The following is a 20,900-nucleotide window of genomic DNA, read 5'->3' on the forward strand; positions in this document are numbered from 1 at the left end:
GAATATTATTGTAAAAGATAGTGACAATGATATTTAAAAAAAGTCTTTCTATTCTCGCCCTTCACGTGAATAAAATCTCTATTAGAAGAAAGAATTTTCTTATGAAATAAAAGACAACGATGGCATTTTTTAATCAAAGTACAGTATCTTCTATAAAGAAAACCAAGTTTCTCTTGGTTACAATCGAAAGATCGTTTCATAACATTTCGTAATTTTGTTATCACTAGAGGCGAAAATTAGAGGAGTTGCTCCTTCAAGGAAAAGAATAATCCTGATGTACGAAAAAAATTCTTTCAAAATGGAATCGTACTTTCTACTTCTATATACATTCTTTTCGAAAAATCAAGAAATCAAGAATTTTATTTATTTGTAAATATCTTTTTAATGAAAATAATGTATTAAAATATTTTGCTATCGCCGTATATTTGCACAAGCAAAATTAAAGATTAATTAATTTGATTTGTTAATAATGTTGATTTAGAGCGAAGTCAACACATCGAACTTTGGAGATTCCGATTAATTTCATCAAAGCAATAATTAAAGATGTTCAATATAAATAAAAATGTAATCGTTATTTGTATGCGAGTTTCTCTCTCTTTGATAATATACATAATTCTCTAGATTGACTAACAATAAGAAGTTAACATTTCTTGCATGTATTTGTATATCATGTGAGACAAAATATATCTATACTATAGTATCAATCTACAGTAATCGTTCAATGCCAATAAGAGAATAAGAGTATTTTCTTACAATCCACAATGTAGTGATATGCGACTAATCGCGCGTTTACGAATGGCGAGCAACGCGATGAGCCGACGACCAAGGTCCAGATAAACTGACGTGACGTATAGTGACAAGAATGGTAAGATTCATTACCGACTAAATCGGCCAAGGTGGATCTTGCGCCTTCCATCTATATACGTGCGAATGCGATTGTGTACAAGGTAAAATGAATAAAGCCAATAAGTTGAACGATGTTGTGCAAATATAAGTTATAAATTAGAAAAAATATATGTACAGTAGTTGGCAAGTTGAATTCTGATCTTAATTTGAAATGCTGAGTGTGATAATCACTCAACTCGCAAGAGCAAAAAAATCAAATCGCACAAAAATCTTTGTACCAAAATTTAATGCAATTGTCTCAAATCACTTTTCTTGATATGGTAATACGTTTTCATATTGAGTTGATTTAATTATTTCACAATTTAATTATTTTTATTTTCTATAAGTAAAAATATGGAAGACATTATCAAATTGCTTAAGTTTCATTTTAATTGGCTTAATATATATTAACATTACATAAAAAAATATTGAGTTGTACAAAAATTTGATTTTTCTCAAAACAAACTTGTATACGTCAATGTTATTGTTATTGTATATATGTCAATGTTATTGTCGGTTATTTAAAACTACAAAACTGATGTATTAACTCATGTTTGTATTTTTTTGCCTCTTACTAATTGAATGATTCTTATCCTGCATTTTTGTAATTTTGCGCGAACGAAATTCGTGAAACACAGAATGGCACAAAATACAGAGATTTTTCCGCAGATAAAATCCGGGGATAATGTTACGGTATTATCGATTTTCACGAAATGCTAGACAGCGGACAGTTGACAGCGGAGTCAATCGCAGATGCTGCCCCGTCCATTAAATGCCGCCTTATATCACGCAGGCGATATAGGTCGCGCACGTGCAGCGGCACGCGTTCTGCGAATTTTCCGAGGCTCATCGAGTCGAAAACCAGATGACGAAGTCGTCCGCGATGTTTCGCGTCGTCCGCCTACGCGAAGATACATCGAATTTCTCTACAAAGTCTCCCGCGGCGCGGCGCGCGTTTAATTTCACTCATAAACTTTCTGATTCATTTCAGATTGATTGATAAAATAAAATCGTGTCACACAATGTAATTTGAACGTTATCGTTAACATGTACAGAATGTGTCACATTTATTAAACCAGCTTTTAACTATAGAATCTTTGATTGAGCTACTTTTAAAGTTACGGTAGTTTTTTTTAAGTTGAAAATACTTAAATTAAAATTTAAACACTTTTTTGGGGAATCAAGTTTGAAGAGTATTAAAGTTTCTCATGTTCCTTATTTATTTTCAAATAAACTTTAATTTTCAAGAAAGAGAGAGAGAGAGATATGTGTAATATTAAAAATTAAAATATCGCTTGCTTATATACGCGATTAATATTTTTTCTCGACATATTTTGTTAAAGAAGATTTAGTTAAAAATTTATGTAGCTCGTTTATAATTTATGCTATATAGTAAACATCTGATATCTGTATATTTTTCTTCCTAAATAGATAGTCATGCACAGTCAGTTATTCTCGTCTAATTAGACGAAAGGCATTCACATGTATGTTTCAGTATTTCGATGTATATATATTTGTCACACAGTAAAATTAATATTCTATTTCCCTATAATTTTTTAATCACTGAATCCCAAAAAATTGTTGCCGATTCATCATGTTGTTGATTGCTTTCTCAATTTGCAGCTATTTCCGATGACTAAAAAACTACACTCACAAAGCAAGACCACTCACCCTTAAACGAATTTCGGACGAGAGTCATGCTCATATTCGTGCGAGCCGGTGCCTCGGGGGTTACGTCCGGCGGCTCTTCCTCCTCCTCCTCCTCCTCCTCCTCCTCCAGTTCCGGCCTCGGCTCGTCGACGTCGCGGCCAGGTTCCGTTCTCCGGCGTGACACGTCAGCTCGGTCTTCGCCTCACGACGACAAGTTCGTTGTCCATCGGCGTTCTAAGGCACAGCGGCGCATCATCATCGCTGCAACTTCTCTTTCTCCTTTTCGTTTCTCTCGGCGTACTTTGAACCGCTGCCCTCGCGATACTTGGACGCGGACAAGATCCACCGCGTTATCGCTCTTTTACTACACGCTCATCTATCCTCCCTTCGCCACTTCAACTCTGCGATCTGTCGTGGCTCGAAATACGGATGAGTCGCTCATCTCATCGTCGCGGATGCCGATTCGGAGATGACGTAGGGCGTCACGCAATCTGATCGACGGCTACGTCGGCCACGAGGAGGAGAACGATGCACTGCGAGGCGACGATATGCGACCAATACCGGCTACGTACATTGAAGACACGTGCGTCGCGAATCACAAACAATCGCTATCAGGGTCACGTTGATTCTCGCGGAGAATTTTAGAACGCGGCCGTCTTGTCACTGTCGGCGAGATCAAGCGTATTTCGCGCTTGTTACGATGTACGTTGTGGAGACACGAAACGTAAAGGTTGCGCGAGAGAAGAGAGAACGCGCGATCCTGGGGGACGGAGAATTCCACGAGAAGCGCTTTGTTTCGCTCCGTTCTTCTTATTCGAAGATGAGGATGCACGGCCGAGAAGACGCGAGAAGATCCGTGGTCGATGGTGAACGAGATGTAGTTTTGTGCGATGATGCTTTTCTCGGAGATTCCAGGTGAGTTTCGAAACGTCAGTCTCAATAGTATGTCATTCGGTTACTTGACTATCCCTCGGATATTCTTTCTCTCCTTCGCGTCTCGTTGTCGAGACGGTGGACGGTTGAAACGCGACGATCGCGGCCAACTACGCTTTGTAAATAATCATTGCACTCCCGCGCGCGTATATCTCGCAAGATCGGGCGGACGCGTGGAAACGCCGAAAAGAGAGGGCGAGAGGGGAGAGAGAGAGAGAGGGAATGAGACAAGGCGAGTATGCGAAAGAGAGCGAGGAACGCAACAAGATAAAGGAGGAAGAAAGAGAGAAAAGGGAGAGGCAGCTCGATGCGTGCACCGGGTATATATCCACGGGAATATATCGCGCACAAAAAAAAATGCTCCTTTTTCTTAATCTTCTTGTGTCGTTTCTTCCTTCTTCTCCTCTTCCATCTCCTTCTCTTTTACCTCTTTCTCCTACTACTTCTCCACCTTCTTCACCACCTTCTCGATCAAGACTCCCGTCTTCGCACTACGGATGCGAGAGAAGAAGAGAAAAGGAAGCACTCCCGACTGGCGATCTCTCGATACGCGACAGAAGACGGACAATGAGACGGCGGGCAATTACGCGCGCGAGACGGGGCAGAGAAAAAGGGGCGGGGATGGGAGGGGGGGGGGAGAAGGACACGACGCGGATATATGATACACGATAGGAACGAGAGATAGGAGAAGCGAAAGAGTGTGAGATGTAGAGGATGGCGGTGTCAAGACATAGCGAGGTAGCCGAGAGCACACGCAGGTAACGAGGCGAGAAACGGATTCGGTGCGTTACTAGCAACCTCGCGCCGCGTAGAGAAGCCAGAAGCACCGGTAAAACACGATTCCCTAACTAACACACACGAAGACAGATCGGGGACTGCTTTGGAGTTTACTATAGGATGGGACGGATGGTGATGGCGGCCGTGTAGCTTTAGCCAGCCACCGCCCCCATGCTTCCTCTCTCTCTCTCGCTTCATCTCTCTCGAGAGTGTGCGCGCGCGCCCGCGCGCGTCGTCAGCATCGCTGCGTGTTCGCCGTCCCCTCCACTTCGAGACAAACCTCCTCCCCGATATCGAGATCGGTCTCTTCCACCTTCCCCTTCCCCTCCTTGTCCGATATACGACGATGGACACGCTGGAATCCCTCTGCTTCTCTTTCTCCCTCTTGTTTCTCTCTCTCTCTCTCTCTCTCCCCTTTTCTCCCTTTCCTCTCCTGCACGCTGCTCTTAACCCTCGTGGCTACCGGCCGATGAGATCTCTCCCCTGCATCCTCCACCTACGGTGTGCCATCTCTCCCCTCACCCGCCCCCCCCTCCCCCCTTCTGTCGCTCTTCCCAACCGCGAGCGTTCCCCGCTCTCGCTGACGGCCGTTCCTGAGGCAGCCGGCAGCGAGATGTTATCCTCGAGCGATCTGTGCGTGTGCTCTATGTATCCGTCTGTCCGTTGTGCCATGCCGTCGCCGTCGCCGTCGCCACATCCCCTACCTGCGTCGCGTTCCCCTGCGTCGCGTCGGTCGCAATCAAAGTTAGGAGCGTAATAGTCGTCGGCGTGCGCCCCGCGCTCTTTATTCCGATCGAGCGATCTGTCATCACTCGATCGTACTTTTAATCTGGCCGGAATATACTGGCGGTACTCTACGTTCTACGTTATCTTCGCACATTTGACTGACCTTCCTAAAATGTTCTGATTGATGTATAATACACAAAAGAATGTATGATACATAAAAATATGTTTACTAATAGATAAAATTTGCTCGTTATCAGAGGCATTTATAATTATAATTAAATTATAATTATAATTAAAGAACCGATTTACATCTTTCAGAATTTTTGTATAAAAGTTTTTTGAAGGATACACTGATTAATAAAACACTAGAAGATAGGAGATATTTTGAATCTCCTCGCCTAAAAGAAAAGTCGTAAATTCAATATATCGTTAAAAAAATAAACTTATATTCTACAAATTCATTAAAATTACTCTGACAAAATATACAGGATGAAGAGAATTTTGGATAAAATAATTTGCGAAAATAAATTTACGATTCCTTAATGTTCTCGGTATCGAGAGTAAAATATCCATTCTTCATTATTATTTCAATTAATATTGAACTTATTGCTGGATGAATCTCTCGCAATGATCGCAGAATCATCGTCGCGAGCGCGGATTGAAGAGAAAGTAAATTTATGAGCAAATTCCCATAGCGGTAGCTCGTTCGTGGATATCGCCAAAGCAGCTTCTTATCGCGATGCGCTCATTAAGCGGAAACCACGGTATCTTTGGCTTCGACTGACACGCGGCCGTTGTTGCTCCGCTCTTTATCTGACAAGTGAAAGGATGCGCGCGTTGTGTGGAGATGCGCGTGCCGGTGTGGCCGCTTCCTACGAAGCGCGATATATGGTCCTCTCTCTCTCTCTCTCTCTCTCTCTCTCTCTTTCTTCCGAGGGTCGGTTCCATATTGGGAGAAAATGGTGCGCTGTGTGTTGAAAGAGAGGACTTTGATACGGGCTGACCTGCGAGCTATCATAATGCGGGAATTGAACAGAAGCTGCTTTCTTTAAACCTTTTGAGATCAAAGTACCGTGAATCGAGTTGTTCGGTATTTAAAAGATTTTTAACGTATATATACGCTTAAAATAATTTTGATAACGCAGTACTATATGTTTCATATTTTTTAACAGATGAGCTCGTAGTACTACATTCTTTCATAACACTAAAGCTAAAGTTGATAAGAACAATTACGAAGTGCATTCCTCTCCTCCTGCTACTATATACTAAATTTTAGTTATCAAAGTAATATTTTATAGCGGTAAAAACAACGAATATCTCTATACAGAAAAAAATGATAATGAATACGTTCGGTAGCTAATGTTTCTTAGAGATAATTGAAATGAGCTTTCTTTAAGAAGAAGGTCAACGAATAGAGAGTTCGTAGATTAAAATAGAAGAAGTTTCCTTCTCCTCTCTTCCCTCGAGTTTTTCGAATTCTCAAAACTAAAAAAAGCCGCGCTCACGCGAAATTAAAAGATTTAAATTCATTAATTAAAATATACAAATGCAAATAATAAAGTTAAATAAAATCATAGCTTCATAGATGAATCAGAATGCTTTAATTATTAAGAGTTTGTTAAATTTGTTAAATATAATAATCTAATTAATCAATATATAAATATTAATCGAATCTCTAATCTCATCTCAATAATTTGGTGTCTGTAGCATAAATCTATTCTACTGCGTACAGATGCGTCACAGAATTCAGAATCGATTTTTCCTAAATACATGTACGATGCGCATGGCACATTTAACGAGGTTAAACGCATAACGCTAATTATGCGGTGAGAAGTGGCGCGCGATAACGTTCGTGGTTATCTACGTTTAATTTCCTTGACTTTTCACCGCTGTGATGGTCCGCACAAAGAGAGGGATTGCTTATGTCATATAATTCATAATGCAGACGCAGAGTAAATCACAGTCGCTAATAAAATTTTTGTCATTTATTTTTTTTTTAATACGAATTAATAGTAGCTATTGATCAGATAACATCCCTTTTTTTCGTGCAAACACAGGCAATAGTTATATGTATATAAATTTTATTCGAAATATTTTATATTTTATGACACTTGTTATTATTTTATTTCCTCAAGTCTCTATAGATCATAAATGATATTTTGAAAATTTAATATTATTTGTTATAATTTTTAATATCAGTTTGTACTTCAACGTCATCGAAATCTAGACTTTATCATAAGGATTTAGCATATTATTATTTATTTTTTAAGATTTTTGATTATTTCAAACTTTAAATGGAGATCTTGAAAATAATGGAATAGTTGGCTTTTAACGGTAAACAATGCATCACTAAAATAAATTTATATAATATTATGTTTTTTCTTGAATTATTAACTTTCTGAGAAAGGAATGCAAACATACTTTGCTCTATAAAGAAACCATTCGTCTTGCAGATGAAACCGAGCGTAAATAAGATAACGACGCGCATTATCGCCTGTTGTCAATAGTTGAAGTCGCTATGCCTTATTAAGGCCTTATCTGTATTGCCATTAACGTGTACGATTATAAAAAAATATACGGTTGTAATATGCAACGCAAGAGATATCTTAAATAGCATTTGCATCTTTCGGATGTCGCACTTTTCGACATTGACAATAAAATAACATGCTGAAAAAAGCATAGTCTTTTTATTTTGCATCAAATATATTCTCTATAAAATGTACACATAGAATAAGATGTTTTTTCTCTCACGCGTAAACTTTAGATCGTCTCGAGCATTCGTGCTCTTACCTCGCTCAAATCGACGTAATTGATCAATCGGTGGACCGAGTGTTTCTTATTGTTAGTCACGGGTTCTTCCAAATTCAGCGATCGGAATCAGCGTAACGATCCCATTTTCCTCTTGACGTTTCTCTCTCCTCACATCTCGCAATCCTCCTCTCCTCATCTTCTCCGAACACGTTCGCTTGCTCCGCGTCGTTATGTCGAACGTGGTGAGAACGTGGTAGCGACGCACTGTCCGCTACTATTATTAGTGTGCAGCTGCCTGCGAATTACTGAATGAAAACGGAGGACCGCCTCGAAACAATGTCCGAGAGAAAGAGAAAGAGAGAAGTGGAGTCTCTCCGCGAGAGCGTATGGTATTGTTAAACAACAATAATCGTAATCGGAGCCGAATCGCTTTCGCGCGCGATAAATGTTACAGAGAGATTAATTGGTCCCCGCTGCGTAGCTTCTTCTTTTGACAGGCCCTTTTTGTATATCATCGAATTTAAAAAATTCATTTTTATCGTGAATATAAAAAGAAAAAAAAAAAATTTTTAATAAATTCCGATCATTATATATTATCCGATAGTTTTTATTCCAATATTTTTATATTTTGGGTCAAGTATCTCGAATGGTTTTTCATAAAATTAACATGACAAGTTTATTCGTTTCGGCATGGCCCCTTAATTTTTTCCAAAATTTTTCCAAAAAGTTTTCTAATATCTTTGAAAGATACATCTAAAGGCTTATGGAACATTTCAATGTTTACTCAAGCTTTCTTTAACTGCAAACTGCGATATGCAAAGAATTGTTATCAGTTTTTTTTCATATTGATCCAGACATCGGTTTCGAAAAAAAAAGATTATCTTTTTTACTTTTTTGCACCGAAGTATAACATATATTTTTTCAAGAAAATACATTTTTTTTCTCTGATTCCGAGATGCGATTCAGAGATTTTCTCTTTCGGGCGGAGATACTTTCTGAAAATCGAGAATATTCCGGATCAAAAGTGGATAAATGGCGCAACTTAGAAGATATAGATCTTTTCATCATCTATAATAGAGTTACAAATTTTTCACATTTTTATATATACTTTTATATTTCCAACTACTTTGTATCTTTCTTCTTAATATATGCAATATCGCGCAATTACGCTCATTCTCTGCGCGCGTATGTCGATCTATACTTGCGGGGGCATCGCTTCGGGGCCAAGAGATGGCCTGCGGAAGATCAACGAGGCGCGTTGGCCGCGCGGACAAGGCTCTGAGGCAACGGCCGAACGAAAATGTATGACACTTCCTCTTGCGTATATATTTTTTTGTGTCGGTATGTTAAACGAGAGGCGTCGATCGCACGCGGTACAGAGCGATGGCGAGGCAAGCCGAGCCGAGTCAAGCAGAGAGCATCGTCTTCTATTCGGTCAGTACTGGCAATTAGAGCCAATAGCGCCTCTCCCTCCCTCCCCCCCTTCTCATTCTCCCTCCTTCCTCTCTCTTTCTCCTCGATTCGTCTCGTCTTTAATCACGCTGCTCTCGAGGTGTTGAATTTCTTGGTACGATGTTAATCTTCCCCTTTCTGTTAACGATGCCCGTCATCGTCGAGAGACGTCTTGATGAATAACACTGACTAACTGCTCGGTCGACTAAATGCACGATTTAAGCGTGATGCGATCGATAATGCTGCCGAGAGAAAAGCGATCCTATATAAATTTCCTCGTGTAATGTATCAGATGTATCTCAAAGTTTAAAGAGAATAAGAGAGAGAGGGAGAGAGAAAGAGAGAGAGAGAGAGAGAGAGAGAGAGAGAGAGAGAGAGAGAGAGAGATCAATAATAGTAGAAATTATTCTCGGAGTTGAAATAATTTAATCCGTCGCGCTCTGGGATCTTATTGTTTAGTTTAAAGCTAATTAGTTTAAAGCTAATTAAATATTACATTACGACATGCAATCTGAGCATTTCTTGCACAGTATATTACAGAATATTCAAGTGCCATATTCTTGTTTACAAGAATCAGAGTTGTTGGAGGGAAGGAAGAGGGCATATAAACATAATACATATAATTAATATAGTTGTTATGGAACTTTACGAAACATCAGCAAAAATTCATTGAAATGTAACATTTATTCTTCGTTCTTTTATAAAATTAAAAGTAGAAACACTATTATATGTAAATTATGAGCTATATTATTATTAATTATGCAAATAAAGAAGAGCTAATTAAAATTAACGTCAACATATTATTGCAATAAAACTATTAAGCAGAGATTTGCAAGTCTGATTTTCTGATTGTGATGTTGATTAAGATAACGTTAGAATAATAGTTAATATTAATATTAATAGAACTCATAATATTTTTTCTAATATTTTCTCTCTTTTTATATATATATATATATATGTGTGTGTGTGTGTGTGTGTGTGTGTGTGTGTGTGTGTGTGTGTGTGTGTGTGTGTGTGTGTGTGTGTGTGTGTGTGTGTGTGTGTGTGTGCGTGCGTGCGTGCGTGCGCGCGCATATATATATTAACATTTTTTGTATTTATCTCATATTCACCTCCGGGATATTCGCGAACGCTACAGCACTGTCCCGATCTTTGGTACGTCGCGGTCCAGACGCGATGCGGAGATCACCGAGCACACTCGAAGCGAACCGAGCTTGGTAGGAGAAGTAGGTGCGGCATGGAGTGGGGGGGAGATCTCCCTCTTCGCCGGTACACCCCGGTGTCATGCGGCAGAGGGAAATCCCCGATCGGTGCCGCGGTGGCCACTCTGTGTCCCTTTTTGTTGCCGCCCATTAGACGCCACCGCAGCGTGATTCGCAACTGTGTTTCTTTATCTTCGCCGTGTAGAGAATCGAGGCTCCGAGACTATACGAACCATTGCACGCATTTCTCTGCGTATTTCTTTTCCCTTCTTTAGCCCATTCTCATCCGGTTCTCTCTCTCTCTCTCTCTCTCTCTCTCTCTCTCTCTCTCTCTCTCTTTCAATCTCTCTCTCTCTCAATCTCTCTCTCTCTTTCTCTTCTCTTGTTTCTTTCGGTTTTTCCTCTTTTTCACGAGAGACAACAGCCGCATGAATCAACAATTGTAGATATGACAATCCCCGTGTTTTCACACGGAGATGAATCGCTCCGTGATACGCACTTCGTGGTTGAAAGTTATTCAAAGATTGAAATATATTTCCCCCATCGTGTTTATATATATATATATATATATATATATATATAAAATTCTTTAAAGTTTCAAATACATTCCTCCAAGGATGCGCACTTTGTGCGTATGTACGTGTTTACAGAATATTGTCTCTGATAATGCGCGATGTCTTTGTTGTCGGCTTCATCTTTCCATGTCCCACTCCAGCTTTCTTCTTTCTTTACCTTGCTTCATATCTTGCTACACATGTCACGTGCCTGTGGAAGTCACTAACAACAAAGAAAGATCAATGATTCACGGAACTAAATCTGAAGATTCGTGATTTTTCTTGCTTAAAGCTTCGTGCGGGAAAATATTCGTCCAAAATATCATCTCAATGTGCAGGATTCTGTAGAATAGATACAAGACACTTGTTTTTTTTTCCTATATAGAATAATAGCTTAACCCGTTCACTATTATATGTGAAACGCATATGTGACTATTCTGTGTACACACTCATGAGGCATATGTGTCTCATGGGTAAATCATAGCGTTTGGATATTAACTATTAGAAAAACAGAAAGAAAGGGAAGGAGAGAGAATGGAGAGAGAGAGAATGATATCGAAATTATTTTATATAAAGTTTGAGTCTAGGTAAAAAAATCCGTGTAAATAAATAAGCCGTTCGGCTCCGTAAATCTGGGACATCTTGTATTATATATATATATAATTTTTGCATTGTTTCATACAATTTTTAATTAACCTGCATATTGAGATATTGTTATTAAGAGAAAAATCATCCATCTCCATCTTCTTCAACCTTCGATAGCAAGATATTCTTGCTGTTCTATCGTTCTCGCGCGTCTTCTCGAGAGCGGTTCAAATTTCACCATATCTTATGACCTTTAGCCTCCCTCAGTTCCGGTCACATACACGTGAACGTAAAATTTGACATTTGATAATTTGTCCGTGGCAAATAGGCAGCGCGTATGTGTGAGATAAAGCGATTGTATACGCGGCAGGTCATTATATAGAAAAGTCCTGGCCGGATCCAACAGTAAAACCGGAGAGCAACGTATGATGTGAATGAACAAAAACCTGACCTCTTGAACAACTGTGCACCATGTGTGCACCACTTGCGCTCTCCAATTCTTGTTCTCCTTTCCTTGCGTCATCATCATCTCCTCTTTTTCTCTTTTCTATTTCTCGCAGTTTCTTTCCTCCACAGTGTTTTCATAGTCTTTCGATGGTGTTTTTATCTCACGAGTTTTTATCTCTCAAGATCAACATCACGATTGTTTATTATTCGTCACATTTATTATCACTGGTCAAACATTATCTGTAAAATATGCACACAAGAAAAGCGAATTTCTTCAATTTTTGTTTTTCTCTAATATTTTGGGGGTACATTAAGTTATATGTGCAGCATTATTTTATATCTTACTATATCTAACAATAAAAATCAGTTTTATATAAAAAACATGTGAAAACTAGCATTGGAGTATACAAGCAAAATTGTATTTCTTATTCTTCAAGATTCATAATAGAGTTGATTACACGAAAATTAAAATTAAAAATTCAAATCTTTTTTATTTTAAAATTAAATTTTTGTATTTTAAAATTAATTTTGTTTGAAAATTAAATTAGGAATGTTAAACATTTTCGTATTTTTCCACGCATTAAGAATAGAGAATAAAGCTGTACACATGTATATATAATTCAATATTAGATAAATTAGAAACAGCAAAAGATTGAAATATTTTTGCATCCCGCATACTTCTTGTAACTGATATTTCATTCGAAAAGATTAAAGAGTTTTAAAAATTGAAGTTTTTGTTCCTCATAAATGATACTTTATTATACTAAACGATAAATATAATCTTCTCAAACTCCAACGGCCGACATTAAATCATGCATAAAAAAAATCACTGTTATTATTCACTGTTATAATTTTATCACGTGAGTAATCGCGCGACAGACGAACACGTGGATCGGTCACATAGGTTTCCTGCATTCTCTTATCTGTGCCAAAGGTTTAGATTACGCGCCATACATTACTCATTACGGCCAAGCGTGTGGCTATGAAAATAAGCGGTAGTCAAAGCCAATATCTCGCACTATATGACAACACTCGAAAGACAAATAGAAATCCGAACGCCGCGCCGCGCGCGCACGCGCTCTTTCTCGATTGCAACAAATATTTGCCTTCTGACTCCGAGGCAGAGAGAAAGGAAAAAAAAAAAGAGGAAAAAAGAAGGAGAAAGAGAAGAGTACATTGTATTTAATGTTTAACATGAAGCGTGTGTGGCCATAACTTGCGAAGCTTATCTAGCGAATATACGAGAAATATCCAAGAGATACTATCATCTCTTCTCGTAGCTCTATGTACATGTTATATATGTTTATTATATATTATATATCACGTAGAGTGGTCTACATATATAATCGGAAAATTCGAAATATTTCCTAGTATATATTTCTTTAAAGCAGAAGTTATATACATATTTCTTATTATGTATGATTCTGCGCTGACGCGAAATGTGGTATAGAAAATGTTTATGTTGAAATATATAGAGGTGTATATAATTTATTCTTTGAAAATATAATCTGAGGAATGTTTAAAATGTTTGAATTGAAAAAGTTTATCATGTAAAAGTTTTTAATTTCTGATTATTGATGTGCTAAGGGAATAGCTTAGATAGGAAATATCTCATTTTCTTATTAACAATGATTCTTCTACAAGTTTGCGATTTTATAATAATTTAATATCGATTATTATACTTAATATCAAAAATTAAAAGATTTTATTAAATTTTATTGAATTCAAGATGAACAGCAGGATTACAACTGTTACATTAATATAAATAATTAATATAGATACATTAACAAAACAAATAGTTATCAACAAAAAAGCAACAAGGCATTTTATAATTTTACTTATTTCTTTTTTCTCGAGATTATCAAAATTTAAGCTCGTTCTTCAATATATTTCTAATTTTGCAAACTGAGTAGAGGTCTAATAACGCACGTTCGAGTATAAAAAAAGGTGAACAGATTGAATATATGTAATCGAGAGAGGGAAAGGGAATATGTGGAAGATCAATCGGAGCAGTTTACCTACGGGGTCTGTATGTATCACGGATCGCCATATGGGTGACAGCCCGAAGGCTCACGTTCGTTTCTAGTACCTAGGTACTCTCCACATGCGAACTGCATTCGACAAGGTACGCCATGAATGAATACGCTACGCACCCGTAACCTTCCAATCATCATCCCCCACCTTCCTGCCTCCCCCCTCCCCCCGGGGGAAAACGATTCTGCAAAAACGAGATCGCGCACGTGAGTCATCGATATATTCGCCGCGTTCTGTGACTGTCGTTCCCACGATGTATTCTCTGCGAAAGAAATAGTATCCTTTCTCGTATATAAATCAGGATTAACTTTACGTCACTCGGACAAAAAGATTGCATCACGCTGGTGGTGTATATCAAAATGGACATCTTTATGCATATAAATGGGCAGTAATCAGAGTTAGCGATAATAGTCATAAGATAATTGTATGACTTTTTATAGTATTTGATATGATAAAATTATTATAATTACGTTATATTAGAATATTACTTTCTCAATAGAATTTAAAAGAGACTTTACGAAAAGAGGGAAGAGAAAATTTCAAATGTCTTGCGAAATTAAAGGATCGACATATGCTACTCTAAAATTTACTCTGAAATCATGTAACGCCAATTACAAAGGACGCTTGAAAAGTGTCGCACATATATATATATATATATATATATATATATATATATATATATATATATATGTGTGTGTGCGAACTTATAGCTATAAATTTGTTGTGAGACGTATACGAAATGTGGACATAGGGTGCTTTATCGCAAGCGACAGGCATCGCGATCAGATCTTCCATTAATACGTGACGAAGCGCGAGCACGTGTATCGTGATAAATTTCGATTTTCTCGGCATGCGGCATTTACAGTGACTACGGTGCATTATTTGAAAGACAATCACGATGAATTTGTTGCGTAAGTAAATAATTCATCGTATAAATAGTAATAATATAACTGCTGAATATTCCATGTTTTGCATCAAATTATCAACTGTCTTATCAGAGGACAATTTTTATGTTTTGTAAACTTTTCAAATGAATATTTTTTTAATTTTTATATTATATATTTTTTATCCATATATCTCTCAATCTAGTATGAAAAAGTAATATATACAGTTAAGTAATGTATACAGTTTTAAAAATATTAATGTTAAAATGTAGTGAAAGGATTACTATATGATAATTTCAATCATTTTTGTATTGTTAAATCAATTGAAATACACTTAAATAAATTTAATTATATGCCAGATCAGCATCGATAATTATAAGATATTTCGAAAAGATATTCGTTTGCTGTATTAATGTAATTATGAGATACCTTGAAAGATCTCGCTGTGCTAATGAGATCCCTATAATTATTCCTTGAATCAATTTGATTGCCATTTCTCTGAACATTCCGCAATTTCTGCGATGCACGTTGGTGTCTCATTTCTTCTGTTGTCAATCAACAACGATTTATCATAACAGCCACAGAGTACCTTTCGGTGAGCGGAGTCATTTGACATGTTCCAGATAACGAGACGCGGCAAACACTATTATATGTATTATTGTGTGCTTAGATGCGTCATAACTGTAACAGGAATGTGAATAAAGCTAAAATTTTTTAGATTTGCTTTAAATACAAAGTCGCGTCAGGACCTTATGATTTGCGAATGTACTCTTGTTTTGAATATTTAATAGATGTAATTTAAGAATAGATTAGCGTGTGTCATCAAAATATAATTACATATACGAGGGTTGTCCGTGAAGAAATCGAACTTTACAGAAAATGTTTGAATGCGATGATGAAAGGCTTTCTGACACTTGCGTAGTATTTTTTTTTTGCAACTATCAATACCACAAGGATGATGTTATTGCTTTTAATTTATGTTTTATAGTGACTTGAATGAGATAGTATTCGGCATTCGTAGTGATTTTCTGTTTTTGGAATAGTACGTGGGGAAATCCCGTAGCGAATTTTCCTCAATCTCTTCTATTGTTCGAAAACAGTGGCCTCTCAAGGTCGATTTTAGTTTTTTGAATAAGAAAAATTCACAGAAGAGTAAGAGGGCTGGGAAACAAGGGTTGGAATATGTTTTGCGAAAAACTTATTGATAAGAAACCATACGTGTGTGGGTGTTTTGTCATGGTGCATAAATTGCTGATCCACATCTCTGGCCGCTTCTTTCTCACTTTGAAACAAAATTGACCACACACACGTTCTTCAAGAACCTTTACCTTTTCCACCTAGAAAATCATCACGAACACAACCTCATTCAAGCCACCATAAAACTAAGAACAATAGCGTCATACTCGTTGAGTGAGAGAATTGCTAAATCCAGTATCAGAAGACGAATTACCCCTTGCCATTGGATTCGGGCGTTTTTTTAAGTTCAGTTTCTTTATGAATAGCCCTCGTATATATATTGATAAAAAAAGAAATATTTTCTTAATAATTTTTAAGATATGTATTTTTATATTATTATATAAGTGTGCGAAGTTTTAATTATTATATAAGTGTGCGAAGTAGATAAATATCTTTGTAGAGTGTGGAGTGAACAGATAATGATTATGATATAATTTTTTTTTTTCAAATTTATCTATTACAAATCTAATATAATAATTATTTGTCTTTAGATAAACGGATGGAATAGTCTTTAACCCTAAAACACTCACATAGACATACAAATACGCCGGCAGTATATAAGAGATGGAATTTAAAGGGATTCGGCGGTTATGCATTCTGGGAAGGTGTGCACTGCGAAATGCAGCCGCGATGGATATTGGATGTGGATGATGGGGTAGCCGCGTTGTTCCACGCACGGGGTGAGGGGGCGGCAGCCATGGGGTAGCAAAGCTAAGCCAGTAATGCAATAACTTGAATAGAGGGGCAGGCAGGCGGAAAGAACATAACGTACCCCTCCGAGCATCCCTTTCCCCCATCTCACCCTCTTTCTCTTTTGTTCTCAAATAGTCTAACTCTCTCTTTCTATCTTTATTTTCGGAGTACAGGGGGTACATACGAATCTGCGCACGTATAACCACTGGCACGGTGCACGACGAAACGTGGCTCGAGGGTGGTTGCGGGGTTCTTCCCCCCCCCCCCTGAATGGGAAGGTACCCCACGTACAGTCGGTCACGTTAAAAGGCTTTTAGTACTCACTCGTTCGCCGTTATTGAATCTCGAATCGCTCGCTTGGGGTTGAGTAGTAACTGAAGGAATCGCTTTGTACGTTCGCTAGGTGCATTTTTTTATATTATCGCTATCAAAGTTACTATCAAATTTTTTCTAAAAAATTTAATTCTTTCATAAAGGAATCGAAAATCGGTACCGATAGGACTGATTACATTTTAGATGTTGAACCGATACACAATTTTGATATTGAAAATAATAAAAAAATATATATATCAATTACATTTTTATAAATGATTATACAATATCAAAATCTGAATTTGTTGATATTAAATCGAATTCTTATTTTAATATTCGTGAGATATTTTATAAATATGAAATCGCTTTCATCTTATAAAATATAATAATTCTCAAGTTCTTTCTATATTATCTCATAACAGTTATTCAATATCAAATATTTTTATAATTCTTACAAATTAAAATTCCGTTAATGTAACCCATTGAAAATTATATGAAGATTAATGTTTTACTATTTACTTATCAAAAGATTATATTCGCGCATCTTTAACTAATTTATTATCGACTATATAAAATCTATTAAAATTATAATGCATTATACTGATTTGCTAATTATAACATTTTTTATTAAATTAATATATTTTAAGGAAACGGGAGATCAACGGTATGCTATAATGATGAAAATTACCACGAAGAAGTCATACAGTCGTCTCACACCCGATATGAGACTTCATCGTTTACTGTAATCGTCGCACGGTATTACAAAGACTCCCTAATGAAACTTAGAATTAGTGACGCAATTGACTGTACCTGTACCACAGGAGGGTGATCCCAAGAGTTAAACCCCGCGACTCAGGAACGAAAGCGGGGGTGAGGGGATTGAGACGGGGGATGGTCGGTGCTCCCAGTCAAATACGGGGGAAAAAGACAGAACGAGCGAGTGAATGAATGGCTACCAATCTGTTCCATCCCTTTGTTGGAGCGGCTCGTGCCGCGTGTGCAAATCTATCCCCGTTTCACCCCTCTGCCTCTTTTCTCCTGATCCCCTGGTCACCCCTGCGAATCCTGCCATTGCGCACACGCCTCACACCTGAGCACAATGGGCGGCCGATTTCGTTTCTCCCCCGATGTTACCTTCTCGTGTTTAAATACATGCCGAGTCCGTACGTATTTCGTGTCTTTATTCCTTGATTTTCGCCGTTTTCCGTTTCGCGAGAAAATCACGCACGCGAATATCTCGATACATGTACATTGTGACAGTAAAATTGTCAGTGAAAATAGAGGGAGCGAATTCACCGAAATATATGCAATCATTCTGACGATAAAATTCTTAAGGATACTATAATTTGTCCAATGCCAGATTATATAATTTTGCCTTCGATTCTATTGATTTTTCGTCTTTTTATATAAATAGCTTATAATTGGAATTTAAAATGTGATATGTAGTTTTTAAAATAATTTAAAATAGAAAATTTGTATCTGTATGTAACTAATGTCTTTTAAATATTTATCACTATATTTATCATTTAATATATTTATTAAATAAAAATTAGCAATATATACTTATGTCTATTAAATAAATTTATTATAAATATATATATATATATATATATATATATATATATATATATTTTTTTTTTTCTAGACATATCTCTCTATTTTTTAACTTTTTAAATTTCTTTCTTATGAAAGGTTTTAATCACAAAGAAATATGCTTATTGTTAATATAAAAGTAATTTTTTTAAATAATTAAACATATCAAGTAATATTTTATCATACTCTCTTTTCGTAAGAATTTTAAATGAATATTTAAATGAATTAAATGAATTTCTCATTATACAAGTTATGATTTCTATGGATTCGTGAAAATTATTGCAATCCTTCATGAATAATAATAATGTAATTTATGCTGTCAAGTCTATGTTACAGAGCGATTTGAATATAAAAGAATCGGTACAGAGGATGTTGCGGCTAACGAGGAAAATAAAACAGAGCGATTTATCGCTATCAACGTGTGCAGAAACGAGTAAAGATGAGAGCATGTAAGCTGTAAATAAATTTTATATACTGCGCATATTCATATAAAATAGATATTTAATCTTCTAATGAAAAGATGCGTGATATTAATTCATTCTTCTATAAAAAAGATCTTTTTTATTTGACCTGCAATTCTACATATTGCTTGAAAACAATATGTGCGAGAGAGAGAGAGAGAGAGAGAGAGATTGAATGAAATAGCATAAATTAATAAAAAAATCTATAAAATTTTGCGGAGTAGATTTCATCGGAGCGTAACTAAAGATTTTTCTATGCGATAATTTAATCTATTAGAAGAAGAAATAAATTTGAATTTAATTGTTAAATATGAATTTAACTGTTTTAACTCTAACAGATTAATCTTCTCAGGTTTTTGAAAAGCTGATTAAACTATTATTGCATTGAACTATTTTAATTATTCTCGATCGCATAAAATTTCAACTTATTCTCTTTATTTATCATTATATTTATTTTTTCTTCTCTCTCTTTGTGTTTTTTAAAGTAAGAAAAATATTTTATGCCATTCTTTCTCCCAAAGGATTAATATCAATATATCAACGCTTATCTCAACGTATGTTTCAAACGGTCGAAATATTTTCGTACGAAATACTACAGTGACGCTTTTTGCCCATACATTTCATCTACCATATAATCGTAAACTTATCGTCAATCTTAATTTCAGTAGTGTGCTCATCTTACGATTCATAAATTTCAATACATGTGGGTCCACGTGTACCTGATCAAAGGCTATTCAGTTCAGTGGTATATCTTAATAGTTCGTAGGTGCGTACGAATGATGATCGTTAACGAACATGCGGGCACCGTGGTGGGAATTCCACTCAATTTAAGTGTAATTGTTTAATTGAGGATCTGCTCGCCGAAGTGCTCGTCGCATAAATTGGTCGTTTACCGTTCCGTTTTCTCGTCGCATATTTTCGAGAACTTTACAGCATAGCACAAAAATAATGATAAAAATTCCATATCATTTCTTTTTCTCGCAATTTTTCACTTATTTTTCATTTTTATCATAGCAAGAAGCATATTAATGAAATACTAAATAATTAATCCATTTTCTCACTTCTTTTAGTATGTATATATGTATATATATATATATATATATATATATATATATATATATATATATCCTATTTTTACCGGAAAAAATATACGTATAAATATAATAAAATTATTGTAAAAAAATAAAAACGAAGACTTTTAATTCCACAATATATATACAATATTTTATTTTAGTTCTATTATTTTTTATTTAATTCTATTATTTTTGACTATTGAACAAGAGATCAATTTTATATTCTAATATATATTGACATGCATAAAAATTTAACAGAATACTGTTTACGTGTTTACTTATAATTACTGTGTACATGTTTAGTGTTTTATATTATAAAAAATCTAAAAATAATAAAATGCATTTTTAATATCTGTTGGTTTAAAAATAAGTTGTTATTCATAAATATATTGACATAATTAATAAAAAAAAGTTAGTTACAATATATTATTTCTAATATATGTCTCGTCTACTATTCTGACTGATATAATTTTATAAAATGACTCCTAGATATCATCTCTCTGTATCTGAATATAAGTATCATGCAGGAAAAGATACGGAAAAAAATAAATTGCGATAAGACAGAAACGGCAAGAGCGAAATCTTCGCGATCGTGGAAAAACGATATTATATATATTTTAGGAGAAGAGATTGTTTCCACGATCGCTACGGG

The 20,900-nt window shown here is 36.1% G+C and overlaps 1 protein-coding gene and 1 long non-coding RNA gene across 2 annotated transcripts in view; one reads left to right on the forward strand and one right to left on the reverse strand.

The window, feature by feature from the left end:
- LOC126856446 (zinc finger E-box-binding homeobox protein zag-1) overlaps positions 1-4,083 on the reverse strand; it is an 18,890-nt gene extending 14,807 nt beyond the window's left edge. The window contains exon 1 of the mRNA XM_050604948.1: positions 2,557-4,083. Within this exon, the coding sequence (XP_050460905.1) occupies positions 2,557-2,590 (34 nt within the window). The 5' untranslated portion in view covers positions 2,591-4,083. The remainder of the gene's footprint in view (positions 1-2,556) is intronic.
- LOC126856593 (uncharacterized) lies at positions 3,311-20,090 on the forward strand. Its single transcript, XR_007688375.1, has 3 exons — positions 3,311-3,450; positions 19,051-19,163; positions 19,841-20,090. It is a non-coding gene; the product is annotated as an uncharacterized LOC126856593 (long non-coding RNA).
- The last annotated feature ends 810 nt before the right edge of the window (positions 20,091-20,900 follow it).

This window comes from Cataglyphis hispanica, chromosome 2, assembly GCF_021464435.1.
Source record: "Cataglyphis hispanica isolate Lineage 1 chromosome 2, ULB_Chis1_1.0, whole genome shotgun sequence".
Taxonomy (NCBI): domain Eukaryota; kingdom Metazoa; phylum Arthropoda; class Insecta; order Hymenoptera; family Formicidae; genus Cataglyphis; species Cataglyphis hispanica.